At 37.2% G+C, this 24,626-nt stretch overlaps 2 protein-coding genes across 7 annotated transcripts in view; one reads left to right on the forward strand and one right to left on the reverse strand.

Moving 5' to 3' along the window:
• The first annotated feature begins 4,399 nt into the window (after positions 1-4,399).
• Positions 4,400-10,420, forward strand: LOC108435254 (uncharacterized protein KIAA0040). 6 transcript variants are annotated; one of them, XM_017710966.2, is made up of 3 exons: positions 4,408-4,785; positions 5,369-5,459; positions 6,413-10,420. In XM_017710966.2, the coding sequence occupies exon 3, from the start codon at positions 7,214-7,216 to the stop codon at positions 7,559-7,561; it is 348 nt and encodes a 115-aa protein (XP_017566455.1). In that variant the 5' UTR covers positions 4,408-4,785; positions 5,369-5,459; positions 6,413-7,213; the 3' UTR covers positions 7,562-10,420. The 6 variants fall into 6 exon arrangements, with proteins under 6 accessions (XP_017566459.1, XP_017566455.1, XP_017566457.1 ...); XM_017710968.2 differs by having other exon boundaries at positions 4,408-4,628; XM_037534493.1 differs by having other exon boundaries at positions 4,415-4,528.
• Positions 10,421-15,518: 5,098 nt separating this feature from the next.
• The window catches only part of tnn (tenascin N), a 43,172-nt gene continuing 34,064 nt past the window's right edge, over positions 15,519-24,626 (reverse strand). The window contains exons 9-17 of the mRNA XM_017710958.2: positions 22,715-22,978; positions 21,976-22,239; positions 21,555-21,685; positions 20,982-21,120; positions 20,210-20,361; positions 19,848-19,944; positions 18,562-18,726; positions 18,274-18,437; positions 15,519-16,604 (exon numbers count right to left, since the gene is read on the reverse strand). Coding sequence (XP_017566447.2) covers positions 16,488-16,604; positions 18,274-18,437; positions 18,562-18,726; positions 19,848-19,944; positions 20,210-20,361; positions 20,982-21,120; positions 21,555-21,685; positions 21,976-22,239; positions 22,715-22,978 — 1,493 coding nt within the window. The 3' untranslated portion in view covers positions 15,519-16,487. The remainder of the gene's footprint in view (positions 16,605-18,273; positions 18,438-18,561; positions 18,727-19,847; positions 19,945-20,209; positions 20,362-20,981; positions 21,121-21,554; positions 21,686-21,975; positions 22,240-22,714; positions 22,979-24,626) is intronic.

The following is a 24,626-nucleotide window of genomic DNA, read 5'->3' on the forward strand; positions in this document are numbered from 1 at the left end:
GTGTTCTGTGGTCCAACAAATCAACATTTGAAATTCTTTTTGGTATTTGTGTCCTCAGGGTTAAAGACCACTCAGCTTGTTATCAGTGCACAGTTCAAATACCAGTACCCATGATGTCATAGGGGTGCGTTAGTGCACATGGCATGGGTGACTGGCATATCTGTGAAGGCAGTATTAATGCTAAACAATAGATACATGTTTTTATCAACATATCGACCCCTTGGATCTATAAGGTTCTATCTGACATTTTTGTCAAAATTGAGCTATTCACATTTTCTTATTATGTGACTTCTTAACATAATGTGAGGTGTTTTTTGAGTTGTATGCAAGATGGGGGATTTCACTGATGATCTCATGAAGGACAGTAGTACAAATCACAGGCAAGTTAAGAATTTTTTATAAGTTTAGACCTTACTGAGGGGTTTTCTATTCATTGTTAGCTACCATGCTAGCCAGGTAACTAGTTTGCTAATGTTAGTCTCTCAGTTAATGCTAATGTAAAGAGGTAAACATTAAACAAGGTTTGGGTTTTTGAAGAAGGACCATTCTAGCAGTTACCTCTGCATTAAAATATTAATGACTGCAGAAAGATGATGTAACATTAGATTTTAATGTAGCCATTAGCTAGTCAGTGGTTCCATGCTAATAACTTTTTTGTCTCTTTTTATTCTTGTGATGGCCCTGATCCCGGACATGGTAAACATAATTTCTTTTTCTCCAGGCTAGTGCGGTGTAGGTAGCAGGAAGGGCAGTGGAGCCATGGGTCTTTACCAGACTTAACAAGGGCCAAACCTGTGGAGCATGTGGCTTGGGGATGAACAGTATTATGTTTTGTTGAAAATAAATGAGCCAAAGCTACAGAGCGCAGAATCTGACACCTTTATTATTTAAAGGTATTTTATACAATTTTCATGAAACAATAATTGTTAAATGTTAGTGGAAACTGAATTGTTGCATTGTTTGAAATGTTTTGCAACATTTTTTCAGTTCTTTAAAAACTTACTGTGTTAAATTTGACAAATATTAATCCTAAGGTAATTAAAGGTAATTAAATAGTGAACATTTGAATTGATCGCATCTTAATTACATTTTTGCACATTAGAGTCGCATTTCTGATATAAAATAAAATCTCACACGGCTTTTAGACTGACCTGCTACATTGATATGCTGGTAGAATAACTAGTCTCTGTATAAATAAATGAAAGTTTATTATCAAACTAATGATTTCTACCTAAAACTGAACTCTGGATTGGACAAAATATTTAGCACTGATCTTTATACGTGAACAGGAGTGCTTTTTTAATTAGCAAAAGATGATTTAAAGCAAGAAATAAATGTCATAAATATATTAATAAAAATAAATGTCATAAAATTGCCATAAAAGGCATTAAATTTCATGTTCTGATAATGTAAACACTCTGCTACAATACTAATTTTATCTTTTAAAACAAATTATGTGTAACAATGATCTTTGAATCATGTGATCTTTGAAAATCACTGCTTCTTTTCATGTTTTGTCAGATAGAACCTTATAATTACAAGAAGAAAGTGAGTTTTTAGGATTAGAAAGTTCTATCTGCATTTAATCTCATTTACTAATATGATAAAAATTTTGGTATTGTACATTAACAATACAGTTGTTTGTCATTTTAATGACTTGTTCTACAAATCAGTTTTGCTATTTAGAATGCACTACTGATGATTTTCTTTTTCAGGAAAGGCCTTGCGTATTTCAGCAAGACAATGCCAAACCACATTCTGCATGTATGTATGGCTCCAAATTAAAAAAGTCCAGGTGCCAAACTGACCTGCCTGTTCAGACCTGTCACTGATAACATTTGCCACATTATGAAATGAAAAATATAACAAATGAGTTCCTGAACTATTGAGCCGCAGAAATTCTATGTTAAGCAAGAGCGGGAAAATGTATGACTTTTAAAACTACGGCAATTGGTCTTTTCAGTTCCCAAACATTTACAGAGTGTTGTTAAAAGAAGAGGTGATGAAACACAGTGGGAAATGTCCCCATCCCAACTTTTTTGAAATGTGTTGTTGGCATCAAATTCAAAATGGTTTCAACATTTGATCTGTTGTTGTACTATTTCCAATGGCATATAGGGATAATGGATTTGCACATCATTGAATTTAGTTTTTATTTAACTTTTTTAGATATGGGGTTGTATGACACAGTCACATAATCCAAAACTATACACTTTACAAACCGTGAAAGAGATAAAGAAATAACAAAAGATGTACATACACTTTCAGAATCACTTTTGGCCTAGTACTGCAAGGGAATAGGCCCATTTATGGCAGTGCACAGTGTAATCTCCAGTTTGTCTTGTTTTCATAGCACTAAGCTGATACATTTCATTAGCCTGACTCATGGGCTCCACTGTGCTTTACCACTGGTCAGCAACAGCCTGCGCTATATTTGGCTTCTCTGAAGACTCTGTCAGAGCAACGATGCTTTATTTTTCATTTAGGGAGTGGCTCATAAACCAAGCTCCATCATGTTCATGAGACATGCACAATGCCTTTGAGACAGGCAATATGCTGCCTACCCCCTCCAGGATCCAATCAGCCTAGAGAACAGCATGGAGAGAAAGAAGCTGGCAAGGAGGCGACTTCTGTGAAGTCTGCTTGCCCCATTTTGCTGAAACAAAGTAATAGTTTGTACATGCCATATGGCTATGTAAGAGCTAAAATGGAGTCTTTGGAGAGTATACCAGCATTAGATTCAGGGTTCAATGCTAGATTCTCCCACACCCAAAGGTCAACAGTCACCCATCTGTTAAGTATAAAAGTTCAGTTCATCACAGCAATCTGAATTAAGGTTTCACTTCCTTTAGGTTGGTTACATATTTGCGAAATCACACTATAGCATAGATAGAACTGTATCTGACCTAAGTATAACCTACCCACGAGGCTAGTTTTACCATCATTGTAAAGTCAGCAGTATTTCTAGGGGTGCCTTTTCAACATCGTTGGTAAAGCTAGCACCTTGAATCATTTGGCTTTAGTTTTTAGTTTCATTTGTTACTACCGACACACCCTAATGTGCTCCACTGAACACACTTTCAGTTCTGCGTTTTTACTGCTGATACTTATTTCTGTTTACTCAATGTCATGATCATTGAAAAGCATGTAAATATCAACAGACCAAATTAATGCAATGTTGCCATTGAGAATTGGTTAGTTTCCCGTCAATTGGGTGGATTTGGTTGGATTGGGCTAAGGAAAAAGTTTAGACAGGTTTTTCATGATTTTTTTCATCCAATCAGTTGCATACATCTCATTCTCTCTTGTTGGGAGAAGGATGTTATAATGCCCATTGGCACCTCAAATGCAAGACATGGCATGGATTATGCAGTTGGAAACTTGAATGGCTGTGATCTGTTTGGCATAGCCCATACAAGTAAATAAGTTTTAAGAACGTAGTTGAAAAATACTTTGGGTTCTTCCATTGATTGGAGTATTACTGATATTATTTAGCCTTTTTGAGTTTTATTTCACTGAAATTATTAGTGTTTTTTTTTCTTCATTTGTTTGTTTAGGCATTTTTACAGATATTCTAGCTTTTGGTTCTTTTGACTATTGCCAGTAAACACAGAAGTATGACAGTGACAGTGATCTTTCATAACTAAATCTATCAAAACATCAAACAAATTTTCCCTGCTGTATTATTTAGTCCTATGGTTGAAATGCTAACCTTTGACTGTTTTGACACAATTTGGACAGCATCACCAAGGATGTTGTCACTGATGGTGCACCAGTAAGGGGGATCTACAAGGAAATAATTTCTAGCGAAGTTCCCAGGGTACGCAGTTATTAGAACATATGTAATTAGGAACAAGTGGAAACTGTCCCTCTGTTGACTCAGAGTTAAATTGACTAAGTAATTAGATTAAATAATCATTCACTTCATATTAAAGTCAAACACAAAATTATTTTCCAGTGAAATTCATTTCTGCCATGACCTTTATACCATTGTAGATAATGACATTTTATTCAGTGTCACCATAAGAAGGCTAAATGAATTTCTTTGTGACTGGATATTCATATAATTTGTGAATCATGTGACCTTTCAATTGTACTAATGCACTATTAAAGTGGGTTACAGTGGTTGAGGTGGCTTATCAGTAATATTTCAATGGAAATGGTTTGAGGTTACCCAGGTGGCTGTTTACAAATTTGACAGCTTTTCTGTTTTACTTCCTTCAGTTTCTTTTTACTCTTTATCTAGCATACAAGGCTGCAAACAGGCAGGTCTGTTTCTGTGTAGATTTAGTATAACAGGTTCATGGTTGTAGGCTGTGAGCCTTCACACAGTTCCACAGTCTTAGCTTCTTCACCCCTCCCTCTCTTTTCCTGTGACATCACAGCAAGCTGAGCGTATAATGTGCCCAAAAGAATGCAAGCGTGTGAGGCAAAAGGAGAGAGTGCAAGTTAGCCACAGAGCATTTTCTCCCACCCAGTGGCCTGCCAAAGGCAACAGATCTGCCCACTCAGGACTTAACCCTGTCAGGTAAAGACGTGGATGAAGAAGGAACTATAAGTGGTGTCTGTTTGAGGGCTATGTGAAGACATAGAAGACCTCCAGATGTTCTCTGTACAGAACCCATAAGGTCAGAGCTTTGATGGTGTTTGATGGTACTGGGGCTTCCTGGGAAATGATGGATGATTGTTACGGTCTACAACTGTTGCATCAGGCAGAGTCACGGCATAGCTCGCATTCTCTTTGCTTTAACTGACAAAAGTGGCATGGCTTACCTGTGAACACTGGTGAGAAACATATTTTTCTTAACTTATCTGGCAAATGGTATAAAAAAAAGAGGTATATTCTTACTTTAGAGTAACTGTTAACATTTGGGCAGATGATATAATGGTAGGATTGTTTATATTTACATTTTAATGCAAACTACACTCTTGTTTTTTTTTTGGTTTTTTTTTTGTTTTTTTGGTACCAGACTGATACCAGAATAGAAAGTCATGAGTAGTAAATCATTACAAATGTAAACCAGGGACTGAGAGCAGTTGGCAGTTGTTGGTTTAAGCCCACTTAAGAGGCCTTTTCCTTTGTGCAAATATTGCCTTAATAGGTTTAATAGCAGCAGATGAGGTAAATGTTTCTGAATGAGGCTAGTCATTTTGGCTTGCACAGTCCTGAACAGATGTATGCAGATGGGCTTAAAACTAAGTGAGGGTGAGACAATAAGCTTTTGACATCAGTGATTAGACACCTACTCTCACAGGTCAAAGGAAAGAAATGTAATACTCTGAGACAATGTTTTCTTTTTAGCTGTATGAAGATAATGTTGCAATAGTGGTTGTGCTGCAAACGCTAAACGACTGTTTCGTTTTCTAGACAGTTCACATAAATTGAATTGAAGAAAACAAAAACGGCTGGAATGTTGACTGGGAAGCACAGATGCAAAGTTCTTCAAATAGCTTTGAGAGTATGTATGTTGCAAATGTTATGAGTGCATTTCTAAGGCCCATCCTGGCTTTGTGCGTAGTTCATAGAGTTTTCCTGTTTACCATTCATGAGTAGCTCAAATGAGCATTGCAAAAGAATGGAAAATTCCTTTGTAGAAGCCTTCATTCAATGACCACGTTAGACCCAACTTGTCATACAGAAGTATAAGTCTTATATGACAATCAATTATACAAATTAAACAGTATAGCAAATGACATTTCTTAAATGTGTTATTGTCAAGAGCAGATAAATAGATGAAATTTGATGAAAAACATTAAATATATGGATTACATATGCAGTTGATATGAAAAGCATTTGCAACGGTCTTTGGAATACGTTCAAGATGATAGCATTTGTAAAAAGTTCTAAAGCCCAAAAAGCTAGTTTAGAAGTGTAAAGATTTCAGAGATGCTGAGTGGTTTCCTGTTTTGAAATGGAAGGCAGGAAGTTGGGTTATCTCAGCATAGGCTCTGTAGGGCCTACAACATATACACCAGTCTCAACTGAGGAAAAAAAAATGTTAAATGAATACATTTTGTGAGAAAGTTGTCACTAACTTTCCAGAAAATTTTGAACATGTAATCTCTCCTTTTGAGGACCCCCCCCCACCAGACATTGCAATATTATGACCTTCCATCACTTCATTAGTAGAATAAACCACAGCTCATGACAATCTCTCAATTACCATTCATGCCTCCTTATTAATGTATTGTTTTAGAGGGGTCTAGCCTGCTTAACCTCCCTTTCAAAGCATTCAGACAGCCGAGTCAGGACTACCTCCTGCAACTTTAATGAGTCAGACTAAATAAGAAGCTAAACTGAGGGAGGAAGACATCAGGAAAACTGTAGTTCACCCAGCTCACCTTCTGCTCTCTCTCTCTCTCTCTCTCTCTCTCTCTCTCTCTCTCTCTCTCTCTCCCTCTTCCTCTGCAGAAATGTCCCCATTCCATCACTTCAGTAAGAGTCAAAGCAGGAGGCACTCAAATAGACATGGAGCCTCCAGATGAAGCAATACCAAGTGGGATGCAAAGCATGTAAATATACTTTCTCAGCTGTTCTTCCCATGGCAAGATAAGAATCATCAAAAACCCCTGAATTTCAGAGGCAGACCTTTATAAACAAATTCTATAAACAAGTCTTCAGGACTGTGGACAATCCCTTGTAAGAGTCTGAGGATGCACATTTTTGGATTAAGCCTGTGAGGATCTGCCACTCTTCAAACCATGTCCAGTAGAAGCTGTTAAATGTTTCTTCAGGATAGAATGTTTCCCTCAAAGGAGCAAAGCAAAGCAGTCTGGAATTGAGCAAGGGATTGTATAAGAAAGGTTAGGCCTGGCCTGGAAGACCAAAGTCAAAATCACCTGAGAAGTGGCAAAATCATGACTTCTTCTGCTCAACAGACTTTTACCACAAACAATCAAGAATCCAGCTACTCTCCAGCCCTCAACCTCAGCCCTTGCTTGTATCTGTTGTTTCCTCAGGACTGAATGTTCCCTTACATCAGAGGAATTGAACTGAGCAAGATAGTTTACAAGCATAGTTAGACTTGGCTTGGAAGACCGTAGTTGAGATATCCTGATAGGGATCCCTCTTCCTCCTTAACAAGTGGGGCACTCAAGACTTTAATCACCTTCTAGTCATCAGACTGGCCATTTGCTACAAAGGATATTTTGTGTTTAATCTGTGGATGAACTCTCGAGGGAGTGGAGGGACTTCCTTGACCCAGCTTGTACCATGATGGCGCAAATCACTGAGTTTTTTAATGACTTGTGGCGGCTTGCGACTGCCAAGCACAATGAGGGTATCTATAACACGGTGTGTCTTATGGTGCTGCTCACTCTTCCTTTGGTTGTTTTCTTCACCTCCCTGATAGTTTGCTGCCACTGCTGTTTCTGTCGAGGCGCTGATGGTTGCTCATGCTGTTGCCGAAGAGATGGTACCACAGTCACAAGTGCCCTAGTGGAAAATAAGAAGAAGAAAAAGAACAAGAAGAAGAATGGTGGCCAGACAGAAGAGGACTTGTGGATTTCAGTCAAGACTGACCCCATGACTCCAGACAGAGTGGCTCTCACTATAGTGTAGCTAGTAGGCAGCACTCTGCACTAAAGCAAAGACTGGACATTTATTTATATCTAGGCCCTGTTTTACAGCAAGGTACATGGGAGGGATATTAAGGATTGTGCTATAATGATTGACTTTGATTTGACTGAAAAAGGGAATCCAGTTCAATTTGTCTCAAAGGACTTTGGAAGGGAATTAAATTGAGTTTAGATTGAGCAATGGTGTAGGGTAGCATTGTGTGTGTGTGTATACCAACTCATGACAAATGGATTTCCCATTCCGATTTCTAAGCATAACACTGCTGAGAATTTCCATAAAATGCTACTGATTATTTTTCAGCATAATTACATGAGTCGTTCAGAGTGGTTTGATATAAAATGCTCCATCGTAGAGCAACTTATTAAGTCAAAATTATTCATAGTTGTAGTGATAGAAAACAGTTTGCTATTTGAAACAGTTTATTATATGAATCATTTGAACCATTTAATGATTCTAACAGCTATCTCACTAACACATATTACATGAAATACATTAACTGATGACGTTGTTTTATGATAGGAGATTTTGGCCTTTTGTATTTGGACATTTGTATTTTGTAAAATCCTTTTATGGTATGGTGGTTTAACAAGGGTGTTTTAAGAAAAAATCATTTCCTAAGAAAAAACATTTTTTTAGATTTATTGATATTTAACTATCAATGGTACATGCAAAAACTGAAAACTGAAAAATTTTAATAGTAAATAAAATGGCTGTTTTTGCATTGTAGATATCCTGGCTCCCTGGTTCCATTCACAACGATTGTAAAGAGTCATTACTTTTCTCTACGATGACCATCAAACCACTCTGAATGACTTCATAACTTAACAGTTGAAATATGTAGATATTTCCATCCATGCTATGTTATATATCAATATATCAGCAGAGTGGTATGCTCTACACAGTGAATAGAGACAATATCACCTCTTCATACTATTAGAGAGCCTTTAACACAGTTGATGTCTTTGGGTTTATTTACAAACGTTATCAATAGCAACTTCTAAACAGCTTTGCAAAAATGCCATTTAACATCTTGAGCATTCATATTCACATGAGTAGTTGAGAGTTATACACAATTACACTCAACCATAATAATCTCCTAGCCCTCCCACAGCCAACTGAGAATGTGGCTAACTGATGTCTTTAAGGCACTTTATTTGCCACGATTGAAAATGTTCAGATATATTCAGATAAATGCAATTGATTTTGTAAAACATAAAGTGGATTTTATACACAAAAAGGGTTAACACTTTTGTTTACAGTCCCTTAGGTAAATGTGAGGTACAAAATTCAAAGTACTATGTATTTTTTCAGTAAAACTGATCGTTAGTTCCAAAACAGTCTAAATAAATTACACTGAAATATGTAACAGATTCTAGATATTGATTAAGTGCGTGGTACAAACTCCAAAGTACTATGAAATTATTTAGGTTAAAATGATAATAAACACCCAGGCAGTCCATCCAATTTAAACTGAAATGCCCCTCTTCTAGCTACCAAGCAACTAAAGGACAGAGTACAATATCTCATAACTGGATCATTGTTTGGAGTAAAAAGGATACCGTAATTACTTTGTCCTTTGTCAGTTTTTCAGAATAATTTATTGAGACTGTCTAGGTATTATTATTTTATGCAAAATGATTATATTATATACTTTGTATCAGACATTAACCCAGTTAATATCTTATGGCCAGTTCAGTGGCCAGTAATTTAGTTTAACTGTCTTGGAACTTACCATCATATTACCCAAAATAATTACGTAGTATATTTGATTAAAATGCTAATAATTATTTAGTAGTTTGTAGTTTGTACCTCACACCTATTGGGTTAATACTTGAAACTTAAAGGAATGTAAAATAAATTATTTGAGAAAAAGGCTGTGTGTAGCCAGAGTTTAATTGGCTAACAATGGTAAAAAAAAAAAAAAACTTTCTTCCTCAGCTGTAAATATGAAGCATCATACCAGTTATACAGCTGCTTCAACACTGAAGACTTTTATTCAGATGTCAATCATACGTCTCACCCATCTTTCCTTCCATTTTTGCCCTTTGTATATTTCCATACTTAACCATGGTTAAACTGTTGACAGATCAGCAGCAGGTAGTTTGAAACTTCCATGTTTCAAGTTTTCCTTCAAGTACAAAAGGATCAAGGAGGCAATCAGCTGTCATGTAGTGTGTCAGTCTATGTGATAGCAAAGCTTTGTGCAACCTAATTCTGCATGAAAATGTTTCAGAATCAGAATCAAGTTTTATTGGCCAGGCATGCTACACATACAAGGAATTTGGTTTTGGAGCTCACAGACATACATTCACATGTAGAGAATAAGACAAAATAAATATAAAATATAACAAGATAAAATAAAATAAAACATGCATTCCTACCATCACTTACTCAGACACACACACACACACACACACACACACACACAGCCATACTTTTTGTTACATGTTACATAGTTTGTTATATGAATCATTAAGAATGTTCTATATATGTTTTTTTTTTCCTTTCCATTGTCTTAACACTGGCTGAAGCATGCAGAAAGTGATGATTTGATCGTTTTTGTAAAAATTAAATAAAGATATTTTTATAGAATGTTTTTTTTAATAGAATGGCCCCACAAAGGATTTTCTTCTTAATGAGAGTATACCTATACCCAAGCTGCTGTATGCATTGGCCTGCAAAGCCTCAAAAGAAACTTTCTGTCTCAAAGAGGAAGGACCCTAAGCCCAATGGCATTACAGTAATTTGGTTTCCTTGGATGAGAAGTTGCATTATTTAAAAAGAAGTTAAGGTCCATGTATGATGTATGACCAAAAACAATTATAATTTATTTATACACCATTTTCCAACCTCTGTTTATCCCTTAGATTTAAACAACCTGCTTTGTTGGTGTGCTTTTAAGACTGATATACTGTAAGTAAATGACATCTTTTATAATAGGCTGCCCTGTAGTCTGGGCTGAAACATTCCTAATACTCAATCATGAATGGGCAGAACTTGGGTGGACATTGGTGGACATGTGAAAACTAGTTTGTTTTCAGGACATTAATGAATCTCAAATTGACCCTGAATTCAAAACGGCCTGTTTTTGCAGCTTCGTTGCTATGTATGGACTGTATGGAATTGGGAATGGACAGTATGTTTTGAAACTTTAACCGTTCTTACCAGTCACCACATCTGTGTGAATGCTTCCACAGTTGTAGAAATGCAGGCTGTAGGGGAGGGTTTCCTGATAAAGTCACTCCCTGAACTTCTTCTGTTCAGCAGCATGTGGCCGTAAGGGAATCCTCTCCTTTGCTGTAAGTGACAGTAAGTGATGATGTTTTTGGGTTCATTTCAGGGGCAGATTTAGCACTGAGATAAACATCCTCAGAGTGAGGGTAAAGTTTAAAGGTGGTTACCACAACAGTTTGTTTAGAATGGCCAGAACCACTGATTAACATAATAGTAACTCAGCTGGTAACATTAAGGAATTTTAGGAATTTATTCATCTTTGGGCCCTTATGGTTCATCTATTCATCTATGACCCTTACAAGGAAAGAAAATTACCTTAATTTTTATTTATTGGGTGATATTAAGTATATAACATGTTAAACCGCAACCATATCTGTAAAGAAAGTACATAAATTTATTTTGGCCTACATAATTTATTTCTGATAAAAAGTGTGCTAATTTATTTCAGTCTACATAAAGTGACCAGTGAGTGTACACTGAAAAATGATGTCTGGCCAGTTATGGTATTCCAGTCTGGAAAAAGGGTCAAAGCCAAATTTTAATCCAACTCTGTCCTTGATCCTTGATTAAGAGTTGAACACTCGCCAATAACACCACCCTTACACACGTAAGTCACTGAATTTCAATGAAGTGTATTTAAAGCACTACACTTGTCACAATTTAAAATGTTTATGATCAATTTAATAACTGTAATTTATAAGGTCAATGTAACACATAACTTTAAAAATAACTTCATAGGGAGAAAGACTGTTCATATCCACAGTTTTGTATTAATGGTCCAAGGCCAGAGAAGAGAACGACTGGGGGAGGTTTGCACCAGAATGATGGAGCGGTCTGGGCTGTAAGTGTAACACACCCTGACTCCCTCCACCCAAACAAACAAGGCTTTGTTCAACCTTGGCTCTGGCTTATGCTACTGTAGGAAGGGAAGGGAGGAAACATTGACATAGCCTAGTGAAAAGAGTGACTCAGTCCAGACTGCTGAGAGAAAAGTTAGATATGTGGGACTGGAGGCTAGACACATAGACATATAACGAAACAAATGCATGCATTGATATATATATATCTCCAAAACGGTAACTTTACAGAAGAAGGAAAAAACTTACTCTACTTTTAATGAAAGTCAATGGAACCAGACTTTTTTCCAAGTCATTTTGGGCCATTTCTTTTGGTCTATTCATCATGAAATTTACACAGAATGTAAAGGCCAACAGGTATTTTCTTCTGACAGCAGCGATAGATAGATAGATAGATAGATAGATAGATAGATAGATAGATAGATAGATAGATAGATAGATAGATAGATAGATAGATGTACATAAGTATATATTATGGCAAGCCAAACCGGACATATATGTATGTATATATATATATATATATATATATATATATATATATATATATATATATATATATATATATATTTATACACTCTAGTCTGTATTAAACATTTGCCTTACCTTCATCTCAATATTTCAATGTTTGATCCATGTATATCAAGGACCGTTCAATATATATCAATGTTCATTCAATATATCTTAGTAGAACAAAGATTGGTATATATGGAGGGAGCATTGATATATATTGAATTAACATTGACATACACTATATTGCCAAAAGTATTCGCTCGTCTGTCTTCACATGTATATCTCTCCCATTCTTAATCCATAGGGTTTAATATGATGTCGACTCCTTTTGCAGCTATAACAGTTTCAACTGTTTTGGTAAGGCTTTCCACATGGTTTAGGAGTGTGTTTATGGGAATTTTTGACCATTCTTCCAGAAACGCACTTGGATGCAGCTGTATGGCTGTGGAAACCAATGCCATGAAGCTCTCTACGCACTGTTTGTAAGCTTATCTGAAGCTTAGCGGGTTTAGATCGGGTAGGCCGTTCTTCCCAATCACGACTCTCCAGGTCTCCCAGTCATTGCCAACATGAGCATTGAAGTCTCTAAGACTGGAGTCTGTAGGCAGGACCCTTTCCAGAACCCCGCCCACTCGCTCCAAGAAGGCCGAATTCTCTGACCTGTTGTTTGGTGCATAAGCATATATGCATATATGTATATAGTCATATATGAATCACACTAAGCCTTTATGTGGCTTCAGACAAAATTACCAAGGAGTTCTCAAATGAGATGGCAAGACCATGGTGACCAGTAGTTCCAGTCTTGCTAGGTCTGATCTTAAGGTGGTGAGCTGCCATCCATGTAGAGATGTCAGTCGGACATACCGAGACAACTGGAAACCTTAGTATCCGAAGGTGGGAAGAAAGCATTCATGGGTGTCTTCAGCAAAGCAGTGGCACGAAAAGCCATGAGAGGATATTACATCACCAAAAGAATAAATGTAGAGTGAAAAGAGAACAGGACCGAGCACCAATCCTTGTGGGATACCGATCAAGAGCCTGTATGCTGCAGATATGGACCCTTTCCATGCTATCTGATGAAAAAGGCCACTCCAGATAGGACTCAAACTACTTCCCTGCAGATCTGTCTGCCAAGGTTGGAGAGACAGAGAGGAGGATCTTGGTGTTGACAATGGCAAAGGCTGCAGAGAAGTCAAGAAGAATCAGAACCAATGGTAGTTTGGCAGGTCTTGCTGGATGGACATTCTCAGTCACTGTTATAAAAGCAGTTTCTGTTGAGTGTGCCAGTTTCAAGCTAGAGTCCTGGAGCTGGTTCTGAGTGAGAGAGGCAATTGTCTATTCCTAGGTCATTATTCAAGTTTAAACAACTTTGTGACTATGTTAAGTGTTTGTACAATCTCTTTTCTAAAAAAATTGGGACACTGTACAAAACATAAATAAAACAGAACGCATGTGCAAATCATTTAACCCACATAATTGAAAATAGTAGAAATACAACATATCAAATGTTTAAACTTAGAAATTGTATTGTTTTTATTTTTTGAAAAATATATACCCATTTTGAATTTTATGCCAATAACACGTTTCAAAAAATGTTGGGACCAGGACATGTTTATTGATGTGTTACCTTACCTCTGTAAGTATTTGAGAACTGAGCAGACCATTTGCTTTAGATTTGAAAGGGAAAGGTTTTCCCATTTTTGCTTGATATAGGATTTCAGCTGCTGCTGAATGGTTCCCCTTTGACATTTTTTTGTTTCATAATGAATGTGCCAAATATTTTCAGTGGTTGACAGGTCTGGACTGCAGGAGGGCCAGTTTAACTCTTTTTCTATGGAGCCATACTGTTGTAATACATGCAGAATGTTCTTTGGCATTTTCTTGTTGAAATAAGTAAGACCTTCTCTGAAAAAGGTGTCACCTGGTATGTATGTAACATTCAGCATTAATGGTGCCTTCACTGATGTGCAAGTCACCCATGTCATGTCCACTAATGCACTCCCATACCATCACAGATGCTGGCTTTGAACTGTGTGCCCAGAGGATGCGGTGTCAATGATTTCCAAAAAGAATTTCAAATTTTGATGTGTCAGACCAAAGGACACTTTTCCACTTCTCTTCAGTCCATAGCAAATGTGCATGGGCCTAGAGGTGGTGGCATTTCTGGATTGTGTTTATATACATTTTTTCTTTGTGTGGTAGAGTTTTAACTAGCATGCAGCGATGGATGCAGCGACAAACTGTGTTCACAGTCAATGGTTTTGAGAAGTGTGCCTGAGCCCTTTCAGTGATTTCCGCTATTGTGTCTGGTTTAATACAGTGCCACCTGAGAACGCGAAGATCATAGTCAGCCAATATTGTTTTTTGGCCTTGTCCATTGTGTATTTCTCCAGATTCTCTGTATCTTTTAATGATACCATGTACAGTAATCATGAAATCCCTACGTTTGTTTTAATAAATGTTATTCTTGAATTGTTGCACTATTTGCCTGTGTAGTCTTTCACAGAGTGGTGGTGAACCCCTCCCTATCTTTACTTCTGAATGACTCAGTTTCTCTGTTCTTTTCATAGACAATCATGTCACTGATCTTTACCAATTAACTCTGTCACAGCTTTTTTTTAAACATGTTGCTGGCATCAAATTCAAAATGGGCACACACACACACACACACACACACACACACATACACACGCACACACACATGCACACACACTTACGTGAATGTATTTTACAGGGTCCAAAAGCCTGAGCCCACACTGACAATCTAGGTCACAATTCTAATTTAATTTGTGTCCTACCCCTTTCTTAGAAGCACATTCAGATAACTCCCCAGAGGTTTTGATCTTCTCATCAGAAGCTTGTTTAAGTTAATCAGCTTGTAGCCACTGTTCATCTTGCACAGTGTGATTAAAAAGGGACTTCCTCTACTCTTTTGGGAAAGCTTTATACTAAATGTTGGAACAATGATGTTGGATTTGATTATATTGACACTTCTAGTTGACACTTGGCAGTGGCATGGTGAACTTGTGCAGGCTCATGTGCAGAAGCTCTGGTCTCATGCATGGATTAGAAAAGTCTTGCTGGTACACCGCTTTCACTTCTCAAAGTCTGTTCCTCTTCAGGACAGATGTTTCCTCATTTGTAATAATAGCATACTGCCTAAAGGACTTCATTTTGGAGCAAAAAATAGTCACCTTCTCAGTTGCGAGCAAAAGATGCACAGGGTCTTGCAAATCAGCATGAAATAAGCCAATTCTGATACTAAGATAGGTATTAAAATATATGCATTATAGGCCCCTAATCTAGTGAAATAGCAAAAGGAGCAAAATGAGCACAAAAATATTCTTAATTACTTACCATTTTGGTCTTACCTCACAAAGTATTAAAATAAGGGGTGCTAATAATTGTGGAATACTTGGGAGGAGATCTGAGAAAAATTATTTCCTGTTAAGATTTGTTTTAAACAATCATTGTACTTGAGATAAAGGTTACATTTATATGAATATTTTGAATGAAAGCTCATTAAAGGATAAGCAATAAAGAATGTTTTTACAGCATGTTTTACTTAGGTTTACAAAGGGTGCCAATATTTGTGGAGGGCACTGTATGACAAACCTGTATGTTTAATTTCAAGGACCTTTATTTCTGTAAGTGACACTAATGGGTATTACAATTTTAGCACAAATACAGAAGACATCCAGAGCACATATTCCAGAATATTATGAGTGTAATACATTTTGTACAACATTTTGTGCCAGTCTAACTTTTGGCATCTACTGTTGTCATAGCACTATTTACCTTGCTAAAAAAAGTACAAAATGTTATTTCAGAGACTTGGAAAACAGTCAAATAAAAAGAAATGGTGACAGAATGAAACTATGATATGCATAGTTAATTTACATGATACAGGTGCCATGTATCACAAATTAATCACTGTGACTTTTTTCTTTCAAAATGACACATTTATCTTTAAATGTAAAAAAAACAACCTATGGTTTAGTGGTTGATGCTATACTGTACAAGATGTCAAAGCAGATCACTTTATTAAATGATAATTGGGATATACTCAATTTAATGAGCCTTTAAACAAATTCACTCTTTTTTTAATTAGGCTTTTGTTTTTATGTGCTAAAGCTATACAGGTACACAGTATCTGAAATTGCAGCATAGAGAGTCAATTTCCTTATAAGAAATACAGACCACTTCCCAACTAAATATGAAAAAGAGGTGTTTTGGAATGAGATCCTACATGATGCTTTTAATTCAACACTTCGGTTGGGTTCCATTTTTGCTTCATTGCGTGACTATCAATAGGCAGATACCATCCTCTTGAGTGACCTCTTATTTCGTCCTGCAGGACGGATCTTTATCTCAGAGAAGTCGAGTGAAGTGAGGTGGCCCTTCCACGGCTCCCAGTTTAGCCCCTGGTAGACACAGTTAAAAGTGCGATTTAGCCTTTCTGTGACATTCAGTAGAATGTGGAAACAAATATTTTGAGTATATCAGGCACGGTTATGTTAAAGGATATTGTACAAATCAATGTCACTGCTGGGTTGAGAATACTCTGCAATTCAAAGAAATTTAGAACCAAAAGTGATTCTCTGGTCAGAAACTAATCACTGATGAAGAGCTAGAGGTTGACTAACAAACTGTGCATTGAAGACAAGAAGGTGCATTTTCTAGTCTACACCAGAAACGTGGACCTACAAGAATGGTTAATAAAGTGGCCTTTATAAAACGTGGTAAATATACCAAAAAGTGGTAAAACTGTATGAGCATTTCAGAAGTATGACTCAGGCTGATGGATAAGCAGATTAACATTTGAAGATTCACAATGTATTATTGGTTGGTGACATGAAAAGTAGCCTTTTATTTTACATTGCAATCTCTCCAGTAAATAATCCCTGTAAAGCAACTTTTGGTAGTGATACAGCAGAAGCCTGAAATACTGATATAGCAGTGTTGATATAGCAATGTTTATGCCTACACTTTAAAATCAATTCACTCATTTCATCTGATACAAAACTGTCAGTTTCATTCTTCCCTGAAAGCCTTGCAAATGTCAGGAAGCTTTTTAAACTCACAGTGGAGTTGGAACAGAAATCTCCTGATTTCACTAGCTCACTAGCTTATGAGAACTGATAGATTCAGGACACTGCTCTTCCAAATAACTGGGCTTTTTCCACTGAGCTGTTGAGGCTGCAGCTTCATAAACATTGCTGTTTTGATGGCTCCCTCTGCTGATCATTACACTAAATGTACAAGGGAGCACTTCTGAAAATGCTGTATGGCAAAATTCTCAGTGGTGAATTACCATCTCCAGTGTTTAATGAAATCCAACTGGGGTCAAATGAACATGAGGAACAGACAAATATAAACGGCCTGAAATTACTTTATTATTAAACACTGACTCTGTGTCTGCATTCGCTGGCCATTTTATCTGGTACACCAACCATATACTTGCTAGGTTTACCATTACCGACTGTGCCGATTTATGAGAACTAGCTAAAATTGCATCAACAGATATTAAGACCACTTTTTATTTTTCCTCTAAAACTACTTCAGAGATAACATGTATTATTTCAACAGTGAAAAAAATGACACAATTGAAGTAAATCATAGAACAGTAGTAGTCCTGCTCCTGGAGATCTATCATCCTGTGTACTATAGCTTCAGACCCCACCTGATCCATCTAATTATTACATTCAGAAGTCCTTGATCAGTTTCATAAGGTGCTGACTGAGTGAGGATCTGGGTTGGAGGTGAAACCCACAGGAATATAGCTCTCTAGACTGCACAGTTTCAGCTATTCCCTCCCCAAACAAACCTGATCCAGTCCATCAGCGAATTATTAAACAACTCAACAGCTGCGTTAGGCCTGCTAGGGGATTGAGTGATGGTGGACAGCTGAAATCGTGCCAGCTAATGGATCTCCAGAAGCAAAATTAAAAAACCCTGCCAAAGACTATGACTTTATTGAGCAAAAGCAATGCTTTCCTTCCTGCGTGCTGTAAGACTTTGATTTGATTACAAAAAAATTAACCAGACCTCCAATATAACTGAGTGTTTAGCTCTGCAGAGGCAATATCTTACCATACTGTGTCTGTTGTCCCCGAATTTGCCATTCAAGTTAGCCAAGTGGCAGTTCTTGTACCACCAGGCACCACGGTGAGTAAGTGCGCAGTTGCCCAAAGCAATGTCATTATCTGAGTCCATTGTAGAGAACGATCTGCCCTGGTGATAGGTCATGGCATCACCTGTGCAAATGCACAAAAAGAAAAAAATTAACTAATTAAAATGGGTGTTTGGATACTCCTGCCAATGTCAATGCTTCTGGGTTTCTTACAGGACAACTGTGTCTAGTCCTTTTAACCAACCTACCTGCATTTCCTCTGTAGTTGCCGACAGTCAGCTTAAACTTCTGTTTAGATGTTCCTACTTTGAAGTCATCATAGACAGCAAAGGCGCGTTCAGTTCCTAGTCCCAGATCAAAGCGCACCTCATATCGGGTTGGAGTGTTGGTCAGCTCATGAAGTTTCTCCAAACCTGGAGACCACAACATAAAAATTAGGACAGCTTACATCAAAACGCACTTTATGCAATACACTGAGAAATAAGAGCTATGCGAGGATATAGACATCAGCTAAACATCAGTCTAAACAGAAGATGATAACAAAACATGTTCCAAGCACAAGATATGTAACATACATTTCTTAGCAACTTCAAATGTTTGAGGTTCATGTCCTAGAGTTTCCCTAAATTACATTGCTATATATACAATTTATGCTTACTGTCCATTGTAATAGAAATAGCCACCATTCTCTGCACAGCAGTGACACTGACATGGGTAGTAACATGGTACATACAAATATTGTTGCCACCCAAAATATGACTAAAATAACTGTACATTATCACGTGGAACTAGTCTTTAAAAACACGAAATTGATGTTTCTGATGGGAAGTGAGAACACATAACAAATGTACTACAATGGGTACAATACAACAGTAAGTGTACAATTATACTTATGGACTCATCTGTGGTGTCCATTTAAAACTCACCATTGTTTCATGTATGAAATGCTTAACTAGTTGCAACCCAAATCTAGAAGACAATTGTCACTAGGTTCAGTTCATCTTCAAAAAAGAAGAAGATTATTCCAGTCAGAAGAAGCTTTGTATTGAAATGACTTACATGCAACTTGTCTGAGTGGATATGAGGATCCACATGGAACAAAAAGGAAAATTAAAATAAGTGTCAGCTTCTTCTGACTGGAATAATCTTCTTCTTTTCCTGACATCTCTTCAAATGTCATTCTGACATTTCAGGACATCTTTGTTTTCTCATCTTAAAACAATTTGCTTATGTTTTTAATTTAGGTACTTTCAATCTTCATTTCATTTGTAGCACAATAATAAACTGCTTCAATTACTGTTTATGGTGATATAATTTATCTGCTATCTGGGTTATTGTAGTACATTTTTTTTTACATTTGTACAACAGCTGAGTGCTGGGGTGTGGGTGGGAGAGGGTGAGAGCTGCTTGCTTTTGTCTGTAAGTGTTTTGTAATTTTGTATGTGTGTTTATTTTCAAGTTGGACCTATGAGATGCTACATCTCAAGTGGGGCTATTATTTTTTATAAAATCAAATTCAATAAGACGTTCATACCAAGCCAGAACTCATCAGTCAGTTCCCCAAAGCCTTGCATATACTGTCTCCAGCGCTTCAAGAAGTCAAGTTTACCAGTGTTGCGTCTCTGGAAAACCTGAGTTAGATAACAGAGTCATAAATAAGGGATGTTATTTAGACACATAGTTTCCAACGTAGCAGTACTGATTTAGGGAGATTTTTTTTTTTTGTTGAGATCCTTATGAATTCTTATTCTGAATAATTTGATCCATACAATATGGACATATGGTGAAAAAGAGTTTACATTATTATAAAGCTACTACATTCATTATTATAAGGCATTCCACTTGTTATATACCAGATAAGCCTAACATATTTGAAAATTATGATAATTCACTTACAATCCAGCCACCGTTATCGGTTGTCATATCGCAGTACACCTGCAGTGGTCTGCTGCGGTTGTTGGCTACATAGATTGTGTAAACTCCACTCTCCATGTTTCCATTCTTCATGATCTGTGTACAGTCCATTGGGAAGGGGTAAACTATACCAACTGTGAAGACCCAAAACAGTATCATATGATGATATGAAGTGCATCCATCAAAAACACAGAAGACCAGTTTTACAGATACTGAACTCACAAATCACAACATTATAAACTAACATTCTTAACTGTCTAAAAATGTCAACATACAATAATCAATTTCACTTAACCATGTGTGTCACGGTTGGCTCCTCCCACTACTCCATGTGCCCCTTTGTTTTGATCCCCCATGTGCATTTGTTTTGGTTTTCTAGTCCTGCCCCCTCATTTCATGACTCCACCCCTGATTGTCTCCACCTGTGTTTGCACCTGTCCCTTGTTAGCCCTTATGTACTTAAGCCCTGTATTTTCCCCTGTCTGGTTGCTGGACTTTGTTGCTTGAATCTCTGTCTGTGTTGTTTGGTTGTTTATGCCTGTGTTCATTTTGTCATGTCTGTCTCTCCTGCTCTCTGTATTGGCTATTTGAACCTGGACTGTTTAGACTTTGATCCTGGATTTGCCCATAATAAATCTCGCTTATCTCCGCATATGCATCCGCCTCCTCGCTCCCAGTCACAATGTGCATTAGTTTTCAAAAAGATTACAGACAACTATTTAGAACATACTGATGGTTTAGATGGTTTACTTACCGGTACTGAATGTGGTCTCCACCACTTTACTCCTCTTTGAGCCTCTGTAGGCTATGAGGGTGACAATATACTTTTTTCCTGTGGATAGACCAGAGAGGGTAAATCTGGTCTCTCCTGCAGTAAACTTCTTCTCAACAGTCTGAAAAAGAATCAATTATTTAAAAAAAGTAACAAATAGTTGTATTTGTTAAACCAAATGGTTACATTAGAAGGTCCAAGTTAGTTAGATATTCTGGAAGGATTAACTAGGTTAACATTGCAGTGAGAGTTTAGGGAAAACGGAAGGTGAATTTAAGGTGTTCACAGTACATTACTGAGAAGGCATATGCTTAAGTAATTTATGACCATTAATCTGGACAGTATGCATTTATTTGTTCAAAAAACACTAACATTGCAAGATATACAAATTAAAAAAGACATTATTTTATGTCTGTTAGTGTGTTACCTTAACCATTTCTAAACATGTCTTTGAGGAAGCCCAGTATTCACAGTTAACATCCAATACCAATGATTCAGATAATCAATACTTTAATAAATCCAAAGACAGTATTTAAAAAGTATCATGCAATATACCTGCATGCTGCCATCCTCTGGCCTGTAGGTGAGGATGAAGCCTTCAATGTGAGCCTGAGGCGTTTTCCAGGATAGAGCTGCAGAGTCTGTCTTGACATCAGCAGCTTTCAGATTCTTAGGAGCATCAATTTCTGGAAAAAGCAATCCAAGTTTAACATCAGCAATATCTTCATTTCAAAGAAGACCCATTCAATTGTGTTCAAAAATAAGGTATTGTTGACATAGATAGAAATTTTCCGCAATTCAGGTCCCACACATGAACCTCAGGTTCAAACTTTTAAGAGAAGTATTTACATCAAAGATTACATGCAAAGAAACGTTCCTGAGGAACATGTAGCAAACCCTAATAGTGATGGTTCCTCTTTAGTTTGACATTATATGGTGAATTTTTACAACCATGCTGATTGCCAGCTGGGACAACCTGTCTCAGTCTCTGTTGTAGCTTTTCTGCTAGATTGAGAGCCCTTGATGGCCCAGATGTAGACTGTGTAGAGGACCCCAGGCCTCAGACCAGTGAAAGTATAGGAGCTCCTGTCTTCTGCCACTTGGACCTCCTGACTGGAGTCATCAGCAGAGCTGTAACTCAACATGTAGCCATCAACATCTGCTTGGACTCTGTCCCACGACACCAATGCAGAGTTCTCGGTCACCTTTCTGGCCAAGAGGTTAGTAGGAACGTCTAATTCTAGAAAGTGATTGTGTACAACAGGTTAATATCCTATAAATCTACATTAATAGCATGCAACATTTAACAACTCATCATTGGACATGACAGGTGTGAGATTCAATGAAATGACTACCAACCAGGCACCTATGTTATCATCTTGGCAAGTCTAATTTTTGAAGTAAAGTAATTTTGCTGTACATTTACACATAGTAGACATTTTGAGCATTTGTTAACAGGACAATAAATAAGTTCCAAGCTTCCAATTAATATTGTGTTAAAATAACAATGTCATTAATAAGGCAATACATTAATGACATGTTTCATGTATCTTCTTTCTCCTTTTACCAGAAAAAAGATGACACGTAAAACACTGCTTTTTTTGTCCAGCCAAAAACAATGCCACAGAATGTCATAGAATGCTAACGTTGTCCTTCCACTGAGTTGACGATTTTTTTCTTAATTATTTGATTTGGAGAAGAGAAATTTCAGAAACCTGTCTCAGCCTCAGTCACAGCTTTTCTGCTAGAGTGAGAGCCCTTAATGGCCCAGACGTAGACTGTATAGATGACTCCAGGCCTCAGACCAGTAAACATATAGGAGGTGCTGTCTGCTCCCACTCTGACCTCCTGACTTGAGCCACCAGCAGAAGTGTAGCTTAGCAGGTAGCCATCAACCTCTGCTTGGACTCTGTCCCACGACACCAGTGTTGAGTTCTCCGTCACCGCTCTTGCCAAGAGGTTAGTAGGAGCATCTAGTTCTAAAAAGTAATTTGTGCAACAATAGGTTAATACACTTCTATTCAGAATTTACAAACAACGTTGTGTCTGGAGGCAATGCTGCACAAAAACATTATGCAGACAGGCTTTTAACAGAAAAATATGGATTTGGTAAAGGTGCACTGGATATGATTTGAGAGATTCTATCTTCTGGCAATTCCTTTGCTCTCACCATGGATAAAAAAAAGTTAATTCTTGAAGTCTTTAAGAACGAGCACCAGTCCTAGATATCACTGACATCTTTAAAAAATGGGAGCTGGTAAACCAGAAGATGAAGCAAATTATATAAGACATGTTTTAGAACTCTGTTGTAGATTTTCTGCTAGAGTGAAAATCTTTGATGGCCTAAATGTAGACTGCATAAATGACTCCAGGCCTCAGATCAGGGAGCTGTGCTATCTGCTTCTACTCTAAACTCCTGACTGGAGCCATCAACAGAGCTGTAGCTCAGCATGTAGCCACCAACATCTACTCGCACTCTTATCCCATGACACAAATGTTCACTCCTCTGGCCAAGAGGTTTGTAGGAGCATCTAGTTCAAAACTCATTTACACAACATGCACTACAGATCTACATTAGTAGCATGCAGTTTTTGATTATTTGCTTATCAGTGGAAGTGAAAGTCTTAATGTTCTTAAAGTCTTATGTTTTTGCACCATAAATTTATATTTTGGAGAGTTACAATTTTTAACAAATTAATTTGCTTCTAAACAAATTCTTTTTCAAAACAAAAGAGAAAAAATTGGAGTTTTTATTTTCCGTGGACAGGAAAAAACACTTTTAAAAGTTGCAAGCCTTTCCTCCAACCAGATACACTGTCACAAAAACGTCAGTGTTCTTTTCCTAGTGAGCTGCCAAATTTTTCTTAATTATTTGATTCAGGAAGACATGTTTAAGAAATCTGTCATAGCTTTTCTGGTAGTACAAGAGCCGTTGACGGCCCATACCTAAGCTTAATAATTAATTTATCTTTAGGAAATTACCTTTCTCTCATCACAGATAGGCAAACCTTGGTTAAGAGACACAGGCCCTGATTTCTATGTCTGCTGGCAGGCTCCTATATAAGCACACACATAGCACAAAAAAAGGAATTTTGGATGCAGTGAGTATAATTTCATTCATGGAATGTAATACCTCATGCATGAGGTTCACAAAGATTTTGACTCATATAGTAAATTTGCTTCTGTTTTTTTTTCACACCAAAAGGAAAAAGTAGAAGTTTTATCTTCTATGCATAGGAAAAAGAAGCTTTACAACAACTTTTTGTTCAACCAAATAAACTGTCAAACAGAGAATTTCAGAGATATTTTTTTCAGTGAGTTGCCAATTTTTTCTTTATAATTCCATTTGGAAATACATGTTTCAAAAACCTGTCTGAGCCTCTGTTGTAGCTTTTCTGATAGAGTGAGAGCCTTTGATGGCTCAGATGTACACTGTGTAGATGACTCCAAATAAGTGAACTGCTGTTTCACTGACTGACTCAGAGATGGCTGAGTCGCCTCTTTGGCCAAGAGTAGGACCACAAAAAAATCATCTTAAACCAGTTTTGAACCTCTGAATATCTGACAGTCATATACAGTCGTGGCCAAAAGTTTTGAGAATGGCACAAATTTCAGTTTTCACAAAGT

Source organism: Pygocentrus nattereri, chromosome 2 (assembly GCF_015220715.1).
Source record: "Pygocentrus nattereri isolate fPygNat1 chromosome 2, fPygNat1.pri, whole genome shotgun sequence".
In the NCBI taxonomy this organism is placed as follows: Eukaryota; Metazoa; Chordata; class Actinopteri; order Characiformes; family Serrasalmidae; genus Pygocentrus; species Pygocentrus nattereri.